At 41.2% G+C, this 18,888-nt stretch overlaps 1 protein-coding gene across 3 annotated transcripts in view; it reads left to right on the top strand.

Moving 5' to 3' along the window:
- CD99 (CD99 molecule (Xg blood group)) overlaps window positions 1-18,888 on the top strand; it is a 117,886-nt gene that overhangs the window by 34,392 nt on the left and 64,606 nt on the right. For all 3 annotated transcript variants that reach the window (XM_083361533.1, XM_083361534.1, XM_083361532.1), the window contains exons 2-3: window positions 7,421-7,459; window positions 7,907-7,939. In XM_083361533.1, coding sequence (XP_083217659.1) covers window positions 7,421-7,459; window positions 7,907-7,939 — 72 coding nt within the window. The remainder of the gene's footprint in view (window positions 1-7,420; window positions 7,460-7,906; window positions 7,940-18,888) is intronic.

Below are 18,888 nucleotides of genomic sequence, written 5' to 3'. Positions count from 1 at the left end.
GTTAATTCTACAAACTTTAGTTAATTGCCTTCTGATAAGGCTTTGGCAGCAAAATAGGCTCATTACCTCAAACTTCAGCTGGAATGAGATAATGTCCAAGTAAACAGTCCAGTAGCAGATGTACAGAAGCGTTGCCAAAAATTCAGACCAGGGTTTCAAACATGAAGCAGAGTTCCAAAGATGTGACCAGAAGTTGTTTAAACTATTGTAACTATTGTCACAAAGTTCTGAGAGCAGCCACACCCCCTTTATACCTTATGGGGTTTGGCTCAATGACTCAGCTACTCCCTGGCCCTCCTACCCAACCTACGTTGCTGCAGACATTTGGCCCTGCATCTTTCTCGAGGGTCTAGCTATGATTCATCTTCGCTAGACTGCTGCAGCTGTTCGAGCACCCTCCCAACCTGGCTGCTCCCCGGCTGTTCCTCTCGGCCTCCAGATGGAGACGGAGGCCTTGCCAGAGAGGAGGGACCTGGAGAGGGAGGCCTTGCCCGTTCCTCCCCGTCATCCTCTTCCTTGGTTAGGACAGGCACGGGGGTCGGGGCAACAACACCTCCATTGCTCCTTGACCAGGTACAAACACATTGGCTGCTAACACAAGGTGCTTTACAAGAGTCGGTTGTGGTGGAGGTGATTGGCCTGTTCCCAAGCAAGCCCAACCTACAGAGCCCTCTAGGCCCTGCCCGTATCCCACTGCTGCTTTGGGTGCCTTCACAAGACACTTGGCTGCCATGTGGCCTGGACCGCCACAATACAGGGAAAGGCCTTCACGGCGGCACCGATCTTTTTCAGCTTGGGTCAGTTGAGGTCGTGCAACCCCCAACTGCATTGGCTCGTCCGGAGGCGATACCAATGGTGCCACTGTCTTGACAGGTGCAGGCAAGGCCTCTGTCCATCACACCCATTGCTGCTGGAATCTTGCATCAATAGAGGCACAGGTGCATGAGCTCCTGCAAGGGGTGAGGGCATTTGGTGCGTGCCAGGTCACCCAGGATATCTGATAAAAGTCCTTCTTGGAACTGGTCCATGAGCACCATCTCGTTCCATTGCAGGTACTGGCAGACCACCTGAAACGCAGAGATGTAGTCTGCAAGTGATCCACGCCCCTGCTGCAATTCTCTCACCTGCCGGTTTGCTGTCTGGGCCCTAACAGGGTCCTCAAACATGGCCCTTAGCTGATGGCAAAACTGCATAATTGTTCAGCACGGATTGGGCTGGGTCAGCAGGGGTGTCGCCCAACATGCCGCTGATCCTGACAAAAGGTTTATCAGAAACTCCACCTTATCCCGGTCAGTGCGGAAGTCCTCAGGTCGAAGACTCATATACAGTTGGTACTGAGCCATCAAATTTCTTTGGCACTATAACGGCATTTGTGGCATGGTCGAGCTGCTTGCATCTGCACAACCTGTGTGGTCAGGAGGGCCACCTGCTGGGTTAATTGATCATTTCCCGCATGGAACTGTTCCATGGTCGCTCAACGCGGTCTGGAGGAGCAATTTGGAGTGGGTCAGGAACAAAATCTGATGACCCAGGGCACAGCACAGAGGCAATGCAGTCAGCTGGCAATTCAAACAGTCCTTTAATTGCTCCAAAATTTCCCCAAAATGCTCCCACGTTTCTGGCAAGCCTCCAACAAAAGAAACACACACCTTCAGCTGACTCTGGCTGTAAATAGTTTCACATATAGTCTGAATAGAAGCGGAAGGTACTCCTCCCGAATAGTTGAGCCTGCCTGTGTTGTTCCCTCCTTCTTTCCATTTTCCGTGCTCTAGGATCAGGTAGGGGTGGCCCTTATATTATCATGATAACCCTAACAAACACATGGCTTCTGGAATACTCTCCACAGTGGTTATAAGACTTATCTACATTTTTTGACTTCTGTTTTGCCAACACGGCCACTGTGGTTGCTTGGAAAGCAAGCTTCATTTTCCACGTCCGATTTCGCATCACTGGGGGACCCTGGAAAGGGTCAAAAGTCACCCTGTAGGGGCGACCAGCAAGGAGGGGATCCCCGCTTGATCACGGGAAGGTGGTAACCCTTCCACCCGATCTGGCACATCCTTCCAAACCAGCGGACGAAAGACCAGCCATAGCAATATGGCTTGTCACTAGGCTGCAGACAGTCAAAGTCAAACTTACCACCAGGCACCTACAAAGCAGCGCGGATTAGACTGGGTGAGATCTGAACCTCTCTTCAATTCTAACTTATTTTTTCCACCTGTATAAGCTGCTCAAGGTATTTCCCCCCCTGTAGAGAGGGAAGGGAAACGCTATCCAGACCTCTAAAAATAGCAGCAACTGACTATGCAGGGGAGTTTAAAACATTGAAACAATAACCTGATTTTAATTGAATTTTTATCTTTCTAAAACTTGAGGACTAAAAGATTTCCTATTTTTGTTGAAGATTTGGGTTTTTACTTTTAAAAAAGATGTAAAATTGGAAAAAGGACTATAAAACCCTTGGATTTAAAAAAGAAAATCATATGTTATGGGCAACATCTTTTGGCCAAACCTGATACTACAACCTGTTATTGTCTAAAAGAGACTTGGCTTGAAGCCCAGACTATAGATAAAACTTGTAACCTTGGCAATCAGCTGTGAGAAGCCCAGCTGTGTTCTCTACTCTATGATAAAATTATTTTTATTTTCTTACTGTAAAGCTTTTAATTCACACTACTAAAACAACATGGATGAAGATCAGAAACAGATTTTATTCATGTTGAAAGCAATTCATGAAACTATTCTTAAAGCCACTGATGAAATAAAAGGCTACAGAAAAGAACAAGATCTCAGCCTAGATATACAAACCCAAACTTTGATCATAACCAAAAAATTAACTACATAGAATATAGTAGTAGAAGTGGAACAATTAAATACTATGATATAAGATTCAACTGATCAACAAACACAGTTGACGGAAAATCTAGAAAAGGGATTGACAACTTTGAAAATGGAAAAGACTTTTTATATAAATCAGAAGAAACTTGAGGATCAAGAAGAAGAACAGACTGAAGGCAAGATAAACATTTCAGGACAACTACGCTGAGAGAGAAAAATAGAGAGATGATTTGTTAGCCTCTTCAAAAAAAATGGTGACTGGACCGACTTTCTTACTTCAAACAATGGGCCAGTTGAGCTATGACCCAACTGTTTTTCATGTAGGTTTTGGAGAATTTTTTTCAGCAGTGCTTTCCCCCCCCCCCCACAGCCCCAGTTTGGATGCAGCTCACTGTGAAGTCTGATCCTTGTTTTGCTGGCATCCTCTACTACTAAACCAAATATGTCCTCTTTTGCCCATATTTTTAAAGATAGTTATCCTGCTAATAGACAATCGGAATCTCAAGCCCCTTCACATGTTTTTTTCAACATTTCGTTGAGATTGGGAAGAGTTTTCAAGCATTGAATCTGTGTCTACTTATAGATTTAGTTTTCAAGAATTGAATCTGTGTCGGCTTCCGGGTGGCAAGGCTCCGTCAGCCCCGCTGTTTTCCGTAGAGCCGCCAAAAACAGCGACGATCAGCTGTTTGGCGGCTCGGAAACCCGCTCCTCGGGAGAAGAGGAGGGAGTGAGCGCTTAGGCAGGGGTAGAGCTCCCCTAGATCGCCAGAGTTTAAACTCTGGTGGTTGAAGGGTGTGAGCCCCCCCCGAAGCCTGAGTTTGCTCCGGACTCTGGGACGCCTCTGCTCCAAGGCTTTGGAGCAAAGCAGAATGCTGCAACCATCCCTGCCATCGAGAGTGAATTGTAGATTACTTGGATGCAGGCAGAGCTGTGCAGGAGAATGCTGTAATAGCAAGTATTTGAACTTTAACTCAGAGTATTTTGTGGAAAAAGTTGCAAGCAGTGCGGAAAGTGAAAGTGCGCAATAGAATTAAGCGGTGTTAAAATGGCTTTCAAACCAACTAAAGTTCCTAGAAGTGCTGGTGCCTCGCCAGTTCAGCAGTCTTCATTACAGGCTTTGATGCCTCCTCCTGCGGCACCCGCACCAGCTTTAACAATAAAAGATTTGCAGGATGCTTTAAAAATACAATCCCAAGAAATAGCTGAACTTATTGAGAAGAAGAATACTGAGATAAGAGCAGACATTTTGGCTACATTTCAAGGATTGGCAGTGTGTATTGAATGTCTGGATGACCAAGTGGAAGAACTTAGTCAAAGTAACATGAGACTAGATGCTAAAATGCTGGATGCTGAAACTGTGATGGAAAAGATTGATGATGATGTGACAATGATACGGTATCACGAAATGGAGTTTGCTGTGAGAATCAGATTTGAAAGAAGATCCTAAGGAAAGTTTGAAAGAAATATTGGCACAAGCTCTTGAACAGGTTTTGGGGTTAGGGTTAGGGTTAGGGTTAGGGTCAGCAGAAGATATTATGGTGGATATAGATAAAAGATTTCGTGTTAACTCTTGGATTGCAAGACAAAGAAAGCTACCTAGAAATGTGGTGGTTTATTTTACGAAGAGAGCAATTAGAAATGAGGTTATTCAAGCCTTCTATAATAATAAATATACAGTTGCAGAGCAAGAAGTTTTAATTCTGAAAGAGATTCTTCCAAGAATTTTAAGGAAAAGAAAAGAATTTGCTTTTTTGGCAGAAGAATTAAGGAAACGGGATAAACAGTTTAGATGGGAGATTCCAGTAGGCATGGTGGTGATGCATGCAGGCACCAGATATCGTCTAACACTGGAAATATTATTGATTAAAATACGAGACATAAATAAAATTAAGGGAATTAAAATAAGGGATCATGATTATAGACTGAGAGCGTTTGCGGATGACCTGGTTATTACAGTAAGTCAACCGACTTACTCAGTTGTAGAGTTGATGGAGATAATAATGTCATATGGGAAAGTTTCTGGATTTAAGATAAATATACAAAAAACTAAAATATTGTCTAAAATATGACTATAGAACAAAAGGTTGTATTAGAAGAGTTAACGGGATTTGAAATAGTTAAAAAAGACTAAATATTTGGGGGTTTACCTCTCAGCTTCAAATGTGAAGTTATATAAGAATAATTATGAATTGTTATGGTCAAAAACACAAAAAGAGCTAGATGGTTGGAAAAAATTACAACTATCCTTATTGGGAAGAATTGCAGCAGTAAAAATGAATGTCTTGCCAAAATTTTTATTTTTGTTTCAAATGATACCTATACTTAAAAAGGATTTAAATTTGGAGGAGTGGCAGAAAGGTATTAATAAATTTGTTTGGGCAGGGAAAAAGCCACGAGTTAAATTTAAGATAATGCAAGATACACGTGAAAGAGGTGGTCTTAAAATGCCCAATCTTAAATTATATTATGAGGCTGCTGCTTTATCATCAATAAGTGATTGGTTCAATTTAACACAAGGGAGATTATTAAATCTTGAGGGTTGTGATTTGTTATTTGGTTGGCATGCATATTTATTGTATGATAAGAAGGTGGATAATATGTTTAAGATACATATATTAAGGTATGCTCTGTTGCGAGTATGGAAAAAATATAAGGTAAAGGTAAAGGTTCCCCCGCACATGCGTGCTAGTCGTTTCCGACTCTAGGGGCCGGTGCTCATCTCCGTTTCATAGCCGAAGAGCCAGCATTTGTCCGAGGACGTCTCCGTGGTCATGTGGCCGGCATGACTAGACGCCAAAGGCGCACGGAACGCTGTTACCTTCCCACCGTAGTGGTCCCTATTTTTCTACTTGCATTTTTTACGTGCTTTCGAACTGCTAGGTGGGCAGAAGCTGGGACGAGTAACAGGCGCTCACTCTGTTACGCGGCACTCGGGATTCGACCCGCCAAACTGCCGACCTTCTGATCGACAAGCTCAGCGTCCTAACCCACTGAGCCACCGCGTCCCTCTGGAAAAAATATAGACATAAGTTAAATTATAAGATACCAATTTGGGCAATACCTAAACATGCAATAGAAAATATAAATGTTGGATTTAAACATGATGAGACCACATATAAAGAAATTTTAAGGTTAGAAAGGAATGTATAGCAATTAAAACCATATAATATTTTAAAAGAAGAAAAGATTGTGCAAACCTGGTTTCAGTATGGGCAGTTACAAGCAAGATGGAAAGAAGACCAGAAAGTTGGCTTTTCGATAGCTGATGGATATTTGGTAAAACAAATTAGAGATCAAGGTCAAGCACATATAAGAAGGATATATAATGCACTGATAGAAATTGACGCAGAAACGGAACTTGTTAAAGACTGTATGATAAAGTGGGCCCAGAACTTTCAAGAGGTTATAACAATGGATACTTGGGAAAAGATTTGGGTCAGAAATGTAAAATCTACACAGGCTCAAAATTTAAGAGAATTTTTATAAAATGTTTTATAGGTGGCACTTAGACCCTAAAAAACTAGCAAGTACGTATTCGAACTGCCAGCCCAAATGTTGGAGGTGTGGTTGTGAGGATGCAACGTATTTTCACATATGGTGGACTTGTAAAAAAGTCAAAGCTTTTTGGATTAAAATTTGGTGGAATATGCAAAAGATATTTAAGAAGAAAATAAGGTTTTCTCCACAGTTGTTTTTGTTGGGTATTATGACAGACTTTACTGTTATAGATACTAAATTGATGTTGAATTTAATTATGGCAGTACTGCAATATTTAGTACTGCAATATTGGAAGAAGGAGGAACTGCCGACTAAAGAAGAGTGGACTTTGAAAGTTTCTAATCTGGCGGAAATGGCAAAGATTTCAGCATATTTGAAAGAACAATCGCAACAGAGATATATTGTGGAATGGAGAAGATGGATTGAATATATTCAGAATAAATATGCGACTAAAAAGTTTCATTTAGCATTTGAATAAGTAGTGGTTTTATATGACATATTAGTTATTTGTTATTTGTTAGTAATATAGTTATGACTATGGAGAGTTAAAGTGCGATAGAATTTAATGTTTTATTTTTGTTGTTAGCATATTTTAGCGTACGTTTGTGAGCTTATACCCTGTATTCAGCTCTGGGAAGTTGGGGAGGAGGGAGGGGAGGGGGAGGGGAGGGGGGGAGGGAGTCTTCTATTTAAAAAATGTACTGTAAAACTTTTCAATTAAAAAAAATTGAATCTGTGTCTACTTATAGATTTAGTTATTACAAAATCAGTTTAGCATCACTCTGTTGCAGGGATGAGCCATTTTATGGTAGTGGGGCATATTTTTGGAGTATTAGTGCTTATAGTAACAAAATAATAGGTGAAGGTAGTTAGGAATTTTTTGCTTTCTACTCATTGGATGAGAGTACTTTTTAAAAATTATATTAGGTGTCTTTTAGTGCTTTCTCACTTAAGAGTTACATGAAATTATGCCACTAATGTTCATTTCTGAAGGACTACAAAGAAGGATTTAAGGACTCAATGTTTATTCTGTTCTGTTTAATGGATCATTGCAACTAATTTATATTCTACTTTTATATTTTAGCTCCTACTAAAAAGCCTAATACAGTTACCAAAAATCCAAGTAAGTATAGATTTTTCCAGTAAGCATTTTTTGAAGTGTTATTTTGTGAATGTGATTGCATATGAACAATAAATAGCTGTGGTTCAAAAATATGGATATTTGGTAAAACAAATTAGAGTTCAAGGTCAAGCACATATAAGAAGGATATATAATGCATTGATAGAAATTGATTCAGAAACGGAACTTGTTAAAGATTGTATGATAAAGTGGGCCCAGAATTTTCAGGAGCCAACACCTCAGCCAGACAGGATGTTACAAAACAGCCGACTAATCCACAAACAATAACCCCATCAACCAATCAACATGTAACAAACCAACCCGCTTACAGCAACAAAGCCAGCACCCCCCACCCCCCACCAATATTTATAGAGAGACGGCAGCTCCGATCACGCTATCTGGTTATTCTACATGAGACATTGATATCTAATAGGTTTTTTTTCTGTCTAGGTGATTACTTCAACCTAGAAGATGCCGTACATGGTAAGTATTAGAAGTTGCCCAAAACATCACTCGTTAGAATTTACCTTACTTTCTTAGGTACTAGTTTTGTACAGTATAAGTACAACTGAGAAAAACAGCTACATTTAAGACAACTTAAATGGTTGAGAATGGCTCTTGCTAGCCTCTGTAACTTGGGGGGAAATGTCTTCCACAGTTACCCATGAATACTTGTTTTTTATGCCATGTCCCTTAGAAGGCCTTCTTCTGCCTTTCTGCCTGCCACCTCCACCTAATCAGATTAGACCAGGGGTCTTCAAACCTGGCCCTTTTATGACTTGTGGAGTTCAACTCCCAGAATTCCTCTTGCAAAAATCCACCATCTTAAACAAAATGGAAAAGCATCAGCTTTCCAGTGTGTATAAATGAAATGTGCTGTGTATTAAGGTAGCACAGTTCCCAAAACAACTTTAAACAAATCTGCATATGTGATCAGTGAGAACTTTTATTAACTTTCCATTTATTTGGAGCCATTCATATAGGGTTGATCATTTAAATGTTTTTTCTGGATAGCAGGCCAAAGAAAATTCATTAGTTTCTTTTTAAAAGTTGATACACTTTTGACTTTTGTATCTTGATAACAAATTGCAATTAAATTGGTAAAAAATGAGAAAATTATATAGGGTACAAAATGGACTACATTGAATTGAATTTGGCCCTAAACCATCTTAGCAAATGGTTTAGTTTTAGTTTAGAAAATCTATTTACGGTAGTTTTATCTGATTTGGAAACTCTCAATTTTTATTTGGTGTTTTATTTTAACATTAATATTAATATATGTTGTAAAGTTTGGAATTCTATTTTTATTAATCACATGGAGTACCTCAAATTAAAGAGTCAAATTTAATAGATAAATGAGGTTGAAAAGATTCTGAATTATGTTCATGGTGTACTCATTTCATTGTTCCCATGAAATATTTGGGAATAAGAAAGAGTATGATAAAAAAATTAAAGCTTATGAAGAAGCTCAATATACTGTCAGGACCCACTTCAATCCCACATCTTAAGAAAGCAGAACTCTTGGAAGCAAATTCTTCCATCAAGACCTTTTATTAAGAGTAGTTGATAGCAGGCATAATAGACAGGATCTGATAGGTTAAGGTATCCCCAAGCAAGACCCCACCACATAGTTCATCTGACTAATCCCCAGGTGTTAGGTCCATCATGGGAAAACATCAGCCTGTCTCCAGATCACACAGCGCTGGTTGACAGCTCTTCACACCTTCCTCTGGGATCATAGAAATAAATTGGGCAGGAGGTTTCATTATTTATTCCTTCCCTTGTTCTAGCTTACAGTTGAGGGAAATAAATTTCAGAGAGATATAACGTAGGGAAGCAAAATGTTACACTAGTAGATAGAGGAAGCAAAGGCAATAAATGAAAGCAAAAGATTACATTGTAGCAGATAGAGGAAGCAGGCAATAAACCCACGGACACATCCCCCTCCCCCTTGGCAGTATGGCAGAACGCAGAGAGTGATATTTGCTTTTGGGTCAGAGGGGATAGATAGAAATGAAATATGAATGGGTTCTGACATCCTGCCCCACCTTACAAATAGGAGAGATCCACCTGTAGAGGAAACAAAATACATGTAGAGGTTAGTCGGGTTTATTGGCAAATTCTGTATGAAACCTTTTTAGCAGTTTAGGTGCTCTAACGTGTCATTTGTGGACCCACTTGTTCTGTGAGGAAGGAAGGTGTTTCCACATGACTAGGTATTGGTTGCCACATGGTACTTCCTAGAATCTAGGATTTCTTTTATTTCGAAGTGTTGTTCTCCTTCAACCATGATTGGAGGTGGTGGAGGGGGTTTTTTGGCCCTAAGAGCAATTGTTGTTCTCGTTTCAGCAAGCTGCAGTGAAGGATTTGGTGTATTTGTCTGTGGTTCTTCGGTAATTCTAATTCTACTGTTACTGGGTTTAAAGGTAAAGGTAAAGGTTCCCCCGCACATGCGTGCTAGTCGTTTCCAACTCTAGGGGCTGGTGCTTATCTCCATTTCAAAGCCGAAAACCCAGTGTTTGTCCCAGGACGTCTACGTGGTCATGTGGCTGCCATGACTAGATGCCAAAGACGCATGGAACGCTGTTACTTTCCCACCGTAGTGGTCCCTATTTTTCTAGTTGCATTTTTACATGCTTTCGAACTGCTAGGTTCACAGAAGCTGGGACGAGTAACAGGTGCTCACTCTGCTATGCGGCACTTGGGATTTGACCCACCAAACTTCCGATCTTCTGATCGACAAGCTCAGCGTCCTAACCCACTGAGCCATCGTGTCCCTTACTGGGTTTATGATTCTTTTGATTGGAAAAGGTCCTATATATTTTGGACCAGGCTTTTTACAGGGCTGTAGGGATTTTAGGTATTTTGTAGACAAATATTTCTCCTACAATGAATGGTTTAGGTTTGACTCTTTTTTTATCTGCTTGTGTTTTGTGTACCTGTCTAGCTTTGTCTAAGGCTTTCCTAACCACTGGCCAGTTGTTTTGTAATTGGGATATCCATTCTTTCAGTGATGCGGTTGTCGGTTCATTTGGGGTTAGTTCTGGCATGGGGTTGAAACTTTGGCCCGTGGCTACTTGAAAGGGAGTGTAGCCTGTGCTGGAGTGGACTGCGTTGTTGTAGGCAACTTCTGCTAAAGGGAGTAGGTCCGTCCAATTCATTTGCTGGAAATTAATAAAGCACCTTAAATATTGCTCAAGTACTGAGTTTGAACGTTCCGTCGATCCATTAGTTTGAGGATGATGACCAGATGATAGTCCCTGGGTGGTTCCTAAGAGGGATAAAAATTCTTTCCAAAACTCTGATGTGAATTGCACTTCCCTATCTGATATGATGCGTTGGGGTGCCCCATGCAATGTGTAGATGAGCTGCATGAATAGTTTTGCTAAGGTTTTTGCTGTAGGGATTTTTTTGCAAGGGATAAAGTGCACTTGTTTTGAAAACAGGTCAGTGACCACTCAGATGACAGTGTTTCCATTGCTTTCTGGTAACTCCACTATAAAATCCATGGATATTTCTTTCCATGGGGCCGAGTGATTCGCCACTGCTTGCAGCAGTCCAGGCGATTTCCCTTGCAACCTCTTAGCAACTGTGCAAGTTGGGCAACTGGCCACGTAGCTTTCTATGTCTTTTCTCATGGATGGCCACCAAAATTGTCTTTTGATTGAATGTGTTTTTCCAAAACCAAAATGCCCTGCTGATTTTGTATCATGGCACAGCTGCATGAAAGTCACTATCTGGGTAGTTGGTATATATAACTTCTTCCCCACCCATGGCAGTCTGTCCTTGATCGTGCACACGTGTTTATTCTTCTGGAACCATTCATTTGTTTCTAAGGTTTTCCAGAATTCGATTCCGGTTTGGTTACCCAGCTGCGGCGTTATTTTAGCTTGTGCCCTGGTGGTTAAAGGTGTTGCCAACTGTGGTTTGGTCATGAGTGGTTTAGAACTGGTGGTTTGCGTGCTGTTATATTGGGGCATTGAGACAGGGCATCTGCCAGGAAGTTCTTTCCCCCCGGCAAGTGTTTGAGCATAAAGCAGAATCGGTGAAAGTGCTGGGACTAGCGGGCTTGCTTAGGGGTGAGCTTTCTGGGTGTTTTTAGTGCTTCCAAATTTTTGTGATCCGCCAAGACCTGAAAAGGGATTTTATTCCCTTCAAGGAAATGGCACCATGTGAGTAACAACCATCTCACACCGTACGCTTTTCCCCTCACACGCCCCAGTGTTGCTCCGTCTCAGAGAGTTTCCTGGATATATATGCACACGGTTGCAGCACCCTTTCGTCATTTTCTTGTAATAGTACAGCTCCCACTACCACATCACTCGTGTCCATCTATATTATGAAGGGTTTATCTGGGTCCGGGTGCCTCAGTATGGGTTTGGTGGAAAAGAGTGTTTTTAATCTGTTGAACGCCACTTGGCATTCTATTGTCCATTTCAGTGGCTGGCTGGGTTTCACTGATGGTTCCCCCTTCGTTTTTAACAAATTTGTGATGGGCAGGGCTATTTGGGTGAACAAAGGGATAAATTGGCAGTAAAATTTTGTGAAGCCCAGGAAACTTTGCAGTTGCTTCCTTGTGCGGGGTGGTGCCCCTTCTAATACTGCCCTGACCTTCTCAGGGTCCATTTCGATGCCCTGTGGGGATATGCAATAATCCAGGTAGTCTATTCCTTCCTGGTGGAATTCACATTTCAATAGTTTTGCATATAGATGGGCAGCTCACAGTTTCTTTAAAACTGCTCTGACTAGGTTTACATGCTCCTCTTGGAACTCGGTGAAGATAAAGATGTCATCTAAATAAACCAGGACCCCCTTGAATAGGTCCTCCCTTAGCACCTCATTGATTAATTGCATAAATACTGCGGGGGGCCCTCTGACTTTGGAAGCCCACCAAAAGCCAAAACAGATATTTGCATAAGGGACTCAAATACACCCAGCAAGCTATATCAGATTTTAAATACACGATAATATTTGAATAGAAAGCTCATGTATAACTGTTGTGTATATAAGTACTTTTCTTTTTGCCATTGGCAGGATATTTATTTTGCTTAATTAGTTCAGATAAACAGATAGCAATTTTCTAATTCTTTACATCCTGTAATAGTATTAGATTAATTTTGATTTTGGAAAGACCATCTTTTCCCAATCATATATACCTGACCCACCATGACAGAAAGGCAGGGAATGTTACAGGTTCCTAGCACCTAAAGAGGTGGTGAAGAATAGAATAAATTCCACTTCGAAAGTGTTGGAAAACAAAACAAGTTTTATTGAATCATTTGCAAAGGCTGGTGGATCTCAGCAAGTACAATCCCAAATTAGTTCAGCATAAACCTTGATTTGAAGAAGAAAAAAGGGAAAGATAGGAGGGTCTTACCCAAAGTATTTAGGGATATGTGTGAAGAATTTGGCCTTAGGGATATATGGCGTGTGATTAACCCAGCCTCTCAACGTTATACCTACTACTCCCCCAGGCATAACTCATGGTCTAGGTTGGATATGGTATGGTTGTCGGATGGGCTGGTACCTTATGCAAAAGATGCCATGATTTTGACGAACAAATGGGCGGACCACAACCCAGTGGCTATTACATTGATAAGGGGGAGTAGAGTGAGGAGTAGATGGATGATGAGCCTGGAAACCCTGAAGGATACGGTTTTTGTACAAAAAATTAAACAAGAGATGAGTCTGTTTTTTTTAGAAAATTGGACGGAAGGGATGCCCCTACGAATAGTTTGGGATACGGCTAAAGCTTATTTGAGAGGCTTGATAATAAAACAGATGGCAGTTAAACGTAGGAAGGAGGAGGAAAGTAGGACGGAAATTGCTGAGCAACTTACTAAGGCAGAGAAGGCTCTCCAGGTAAACCCACAGAAGGTGTATGGGAAGGAGCAGGTGGATTTTTGGAGGCATAAACTCAACCTTGTGGACCAAGAGAAAATAGCACGTCAAATTAGGGTGGCAAGGCAGAGCTATTTTGAATATGCCAATAAACCAGGGAGATGGCTTAGCTATAGAATAAGGAAAGAGAAGAAAAGTAGAAGAATTGATCAGTTAGAGGATAAGAGGGGGACACTGATGGGGGATAAAGAAGGGATAGAAAAGATAGCAATTGAGTTTTTTACAGAATTATATCAGGAAAAAAAGGTTCCTGAGGAGAGGATTAAACAATACCTGACGGAGTCAGACCTTCCTAAGTTATTTCCTAATGAGAAAGAGGCCTTAGATCAGGAGATAACAATAGCAGAAATTGAAAAAGCGGTCAGACAACAGAAATGTCAAAAAAACCCAGGCACTGACGGAATTCCTGCAGAATTGTATAAGGTATAAGTGGAAGCGTTGGGAAAACATATGAAAGATCTATTTAATGAAATTTTGCATGAGGCTATAGTCCCGCAAACTTGGTTGGAGGCAAATATTAGTTTGATTCCTAAGGATGACTTCCCTTCGAAGCATATTAAAAATTATAGGCCAATATCCCTTTTTAATTCAGATTATAAAATATTTGCAACAATAATTGCAGATAGATTAAAAATTTACTTAAACCAATTCATACATACAGACCAGAATGGGTTCCTTCCCACTAGACAAATAAAAGATAATCTCAGAATCATATTAAATGTTCTGGAGTATTATGAAAGCCGACCAGATAAACAATTAGCTTTAATATTTATCGATGCTTTAAAAGCATTCGATAGGGTTAATTGGGATTTCCTAATGTGTCAGTTGGAACATATGGAGTTTGGGGCTAAATTCCGTAATATGATTAAAGCAATCTATACTAAGCAGGAAGCAAGACTGTTGATAAATGGGAATTTAACTGACAAATTTGATATCTGTAAGGGCACTAGGCAGGGTTGTCCACTCTCCCCACTTTTATTTATCCTAACCTTAGAACCCCTATTGAGAATAATAAGGAAAGATGAGGAGATTACTGGGCTTCAGATAAGAGACCAAATTTATAAACTGCAGGCGTTTGCAGATAATATGGTCTTCGTTTTGGAAAACCTTCTGGAATCCAGCACGGAATTACTAAAAAGGATTGAGAAATTTGGAAACGTGGCTGGTCTGAAAGTAAATAAAGATAAGACAAATATATTGACGAAAAATCTTTCAAATATAAGTAAATAGATGCTAGAGGACAATACTGGGTTTAAAATTGTGAAGAAGGTCAAATATTTAGGAATCTTGTTGACGGGAAAATGTTCAAGTATTAGGGAGGATAATTATTCTAAATTACTGATACAAACAAAAATGGACCTGGGGAAATGGGGTAGGATACAGTTGTCATTATTAGGAAGGTTAGCCATGGTGAAATCTTATGTTTTGCCGAAATAGAATTTTCTTTTCCAGACAGCACCAGTTAAACTTTTGCTGAAATTTTTAAAAGAGTTAGAGGGGGTAGTTTCTAGATTCGTATGGCAGGGGAAACGGCCCAGGATTGGGGAAAAATGATGCAAGAAATTAAAGAAAGAGGGAGCCTTGGCCTACCGAACTGGGAACTTTACTATCAGGCTGCCCTCTTAGTTTGGAGCAAGGAATGGATAAGTTTAAGGAATAATCAATTGTTGAGTCTGGAAGGATTTGATTTGCTGCAGGGATGGCATGCAGCTCTTTGGCAGGAAGGTACTCCTCCAAGCAAACAGTTTACTCGTCACTACATAAGGGATATACTGATTCGGAATTGGGATAAGATAAGGGCTAAGTACTATGCGCAAATTCCGTGTTGGTTATCAACCTTGGAAGCCTTGACCCATCCGACCCTACTCAAGAAGGGAAGAAGACCAACTTACAAAGAACGTTTAGATAGCGGGGGAGAACTCAAAACATGACAAGATCTGGCTCAGCAAGGGTTTCAACTGGAGTGGTGGGTCTACCTGCAGATCCAGTCAAGGTATAAGAAGGATAAGGAAGGAAGGGGTATTTATCTGAAACTGCAGGAATTAGATAAGATTCTGCTGGGTCCAGAGAAAGGGATGATATCTAAGTGCTATAAATTGTTGCTAACTAGGGTAGTAGGGGAGGAGGTGGTAAAAGATGCGATGATTGCCTGGGGGAAGAATTTTGGTTATGCACTTCCACTTGAGAAATGGGAAGAGATTTGGTGGACTAATATGAGGCTGGTGGTTTCCACGTCATATAAGGAGAACATATACAAAATGCTTTATAGATGGCATCTCTCTCCGGCCAGACTTTCCAAAATGTTCCCCGGATTGTTGGCCGATTGTTGTTAGTGTGGTAAAGGGATTGGCACATACTATCACTTATGGTGGATATGTCCGGAAGTCGTTAGATATTGGATGAGGATCCAAAAATGGATAGAGGAAATCACAGGGTGTTTGTTGTTGTTAGCTGCGAAGTCGTGTCCGACCCATCGCGACCCTATGGACAACATTCCTCCAGGCCTTCCTGTCCTCTACCATCTTCTGGAGTCCATTTAAGGTCACGCCTACTGCTTCAGTAACTCCATCCAGCCACCTCATTCTCTGTCGTCCCCTTCTTCTATTGTCCTCGATCTTTCCCAGCATTAGGCTCTTCTCCAGTGAGTCCTTCCTTCTCATTAGGTGGCCAAAGTATTTGAGTTTTAGCTTCAGGATCTGGCCTTCTAAAGAGCAGTCAGGATTGATCTCCTCTAGGACTGACCGGTTTGATCGCCTTGCAGTCCAAGGGACTCGCAGGAGTCTTCTTCAGCACCATAGTTCAAAGGCCTCAATTCTTTGGCGCTCAGCCTTTCTTATGGTCCAACTTTCACTGCCATACATTGCAACTGGGAAGACCATAGCCTTGACTACACGCACTTTTGTTGACAGGGTGATGTCTCTGCTTTTTAGTGTGCTGTCTAGATTTGCCATGGCTTTCCTCCCCAGGAGCAAGCGTCTTTTAATTTCTTGGCTACAGTCCCCATCTGCAGTGATCTTGGAGCCCAGGGAAATAAAATCTGTCACTACCTCCATTTCTTCCCCATCTATTTGCCAGGAATTGAGAGGGCCAGATGCCATGATCTTGGTTTTCTTAATGTTAAGTTTCAACCCAAGTTTTGCACTCTCCTTCTTCACCCGCAACAAGAGGCTCTTTAGTTCCTCTTCACTTTCTGCCATTAGAGTGGTATCATCTGCGTATCTTAGGTTGTTGATATTTCTTCCGGCAATCTTAATTCCAACTTTTGATTCATCTAGCCCTGCCTTTCTCATGATGTGCTCTGCATATAAGTTAAATAGGCAGGGCGACAGTATACAGCCTTGCCGGATTCCTTTCCCAATTTTGAACCAATCAGTGGTTCCATGTCCAGTTCTCACTGTTGCTTCTTGACCCGCATATAGGTTTCTCAAGAGACAAATAAGATGGTCTGGTACTGCCATCTCTTTAAGAACTTGCCACAGTTTGTTATGATCCACACAATCAAAGGCTTTAGCATAGTCAATGAAGCAGAAGTAGATGTTTTTCTGGAACTCCCTAGCTTTCTCCATGATCCAGGCAATTTGATCTCTAGTTCCTCTGCCTCTTCGAAATCCTGCCTATACTTCTGGTAGTTCTCGATCCACATACTGCTGAACTCTAGCTTGTAGGATTTTAAGCATGACTTTACTAGCATGAGAAATGAGTGCAATGGTGCGATAGTTTGAACATTCTTTGGCACTGTCTTTCTTTGGAATTGGAATGTAAACTGATCTTTTCCAATCCTGTGGCCACTGTTGAGTTTTCCAAATTTGCTGGCAAATTGAGTGTAGCACTTTTACTGCACTGTCTTTTAAGATTTTGAATAGCTCAGCTGGAATACTGTCACTTCCACTAGCTTTGTTGTTGCTCAGCTTTTCTAAGGCCCACTTCACTTCACATTCTAGGATGTCTGGCTCGAGGTCAGTGACTACCTCATTGTGATTATCAGGAACATTAAGCTCATTCTTGTATAGTTCTTCTGTGTAATTTTGCCACCTCTTCTTAATCTCTTCTGCCTCTGTTAGGTCCCTGCCATTTTGGTCCTTTATCATGCCCATTTTTGCATTAAACGTTCCCTTCATCTCTCCAATTTTCTTGAAGAGATCTCTGGTCCTCCCTATTCTATTGTTTTCTTCTATTTCTTTGCACTGTTTATTTAAGAAGGCATTCTTATCTCTTCTAGCTATTCTCTGGAATTCTGCATTCAATTGGGCATATCTATGTTTTTCTCCCTTGCCTTTCGCTTCCCTCCTTTCCTTAGCTATTTGCAAAGCTTCCTCAGACAGCCATTTTGCTTTCTTGCATTTCTTTTTCTTTGGGATGGTTTTGGTTGCTACCTGTTGTACAATGTCGTGAACCTCTGTCCATAGTTCTTCAGGCACTCTGTCTATCAGATCTAATTCCTTAAATCTATTTGTCACCTCTACTGTATATTCAACAGGGATATGATTTAATTCATACCTGAGTGGCCTAGTGCTTTTCCCTACTTTCTTCAGTTTAAGCTTAAACTTTGCAAGGAGAAGCTCATGGTCTGAGCCACAGTCAGCTCCTGGTCTTGTTTTTACTGACTGTATAGAGCTTCTCCATCTTTGGCTGCAGAGCATATAGTCAATCTGATTTCTGTGTTGACCGTCTGGTGATGTCCATGTGTAGAGCCGTCTCTTGGGTTGTTGGAAAAGAGTGTTTGCTATGACCATCGTATTCTCTTGACAAAATTCTATCAGCCTGTACCCTGCTTCATTTTGTACTCCAAGGCCAAACTTGCCTGTTATTCCAGTTATCTTTTGGCTTCCTACTTTAGCATTCCAATCCCCCATGATGATAATGACATCATTTTTGGGTGTTAGTTCTATAAGGTGCTGTAGGGCTTCATAGAACCGGTCAATTTCATCCTCTTCAGCACTGGTGGTTGGGGCATAGACTTGGAATACTGTAATATTGAATGGTTTGCCTTGGATTCGAACTGAGATCATTCTGTCATTTTGAGGATTGTATCCCAGTATTGCTTTTCCTACTCTTTTATTGACTATGAAGGCTACTCCATTTCTTCTGGATTCTTGCCCGCAGTAGTATACCTGATGGTCATCTGAATTAAATTCACCCACTCCTGTCCATTTTAGTTCGCTGATACCTAAGATGTCGATGTTCAGTCTTGTCATCTCTTGTTTGACCACCTCCAGCTTTCCTTGATTCATGGATCTGACATTCCAGGTTCCTATGGAGAAAAAATCTTTACAGCATCGGACTTTCCTTTCACCACCAGACACATCCACAGCTGAGCGTCCTTTCGGCTTTGGCCCAGTCGCTTCATTCTTTCTGGCGCTACTAGTACTAGCCCTCTGCTCTTCCCCAGTAGCATATTGGACGCCTTCCGACCTGAGGGGCTCATCTTCCAGCGTCATATCGTTTTGCCTTTTGGTACTGTCCATAGGGTTTTCATGGCAAAGATACTGGAGTGGGTTGCCATTTCCTTCTCCAGTGGATCACGTTTTGTC

The sequence above is a fragment of the Vipera ursinii genome, assembly GCF_947247035.1.
Source record: "Vipera ursinii genome assembly, chromosome: 4".
Taxonomy (NCBI): domain Eukaryota; kingdom Metazoa; phylum Chordata; class Lepidosauria; order Squamata; family Viperidae; genus Vipera; species Vipera ursinii.
This window is presented reverse-complemented; position numbering and strand designations above follow the sequence as displayed.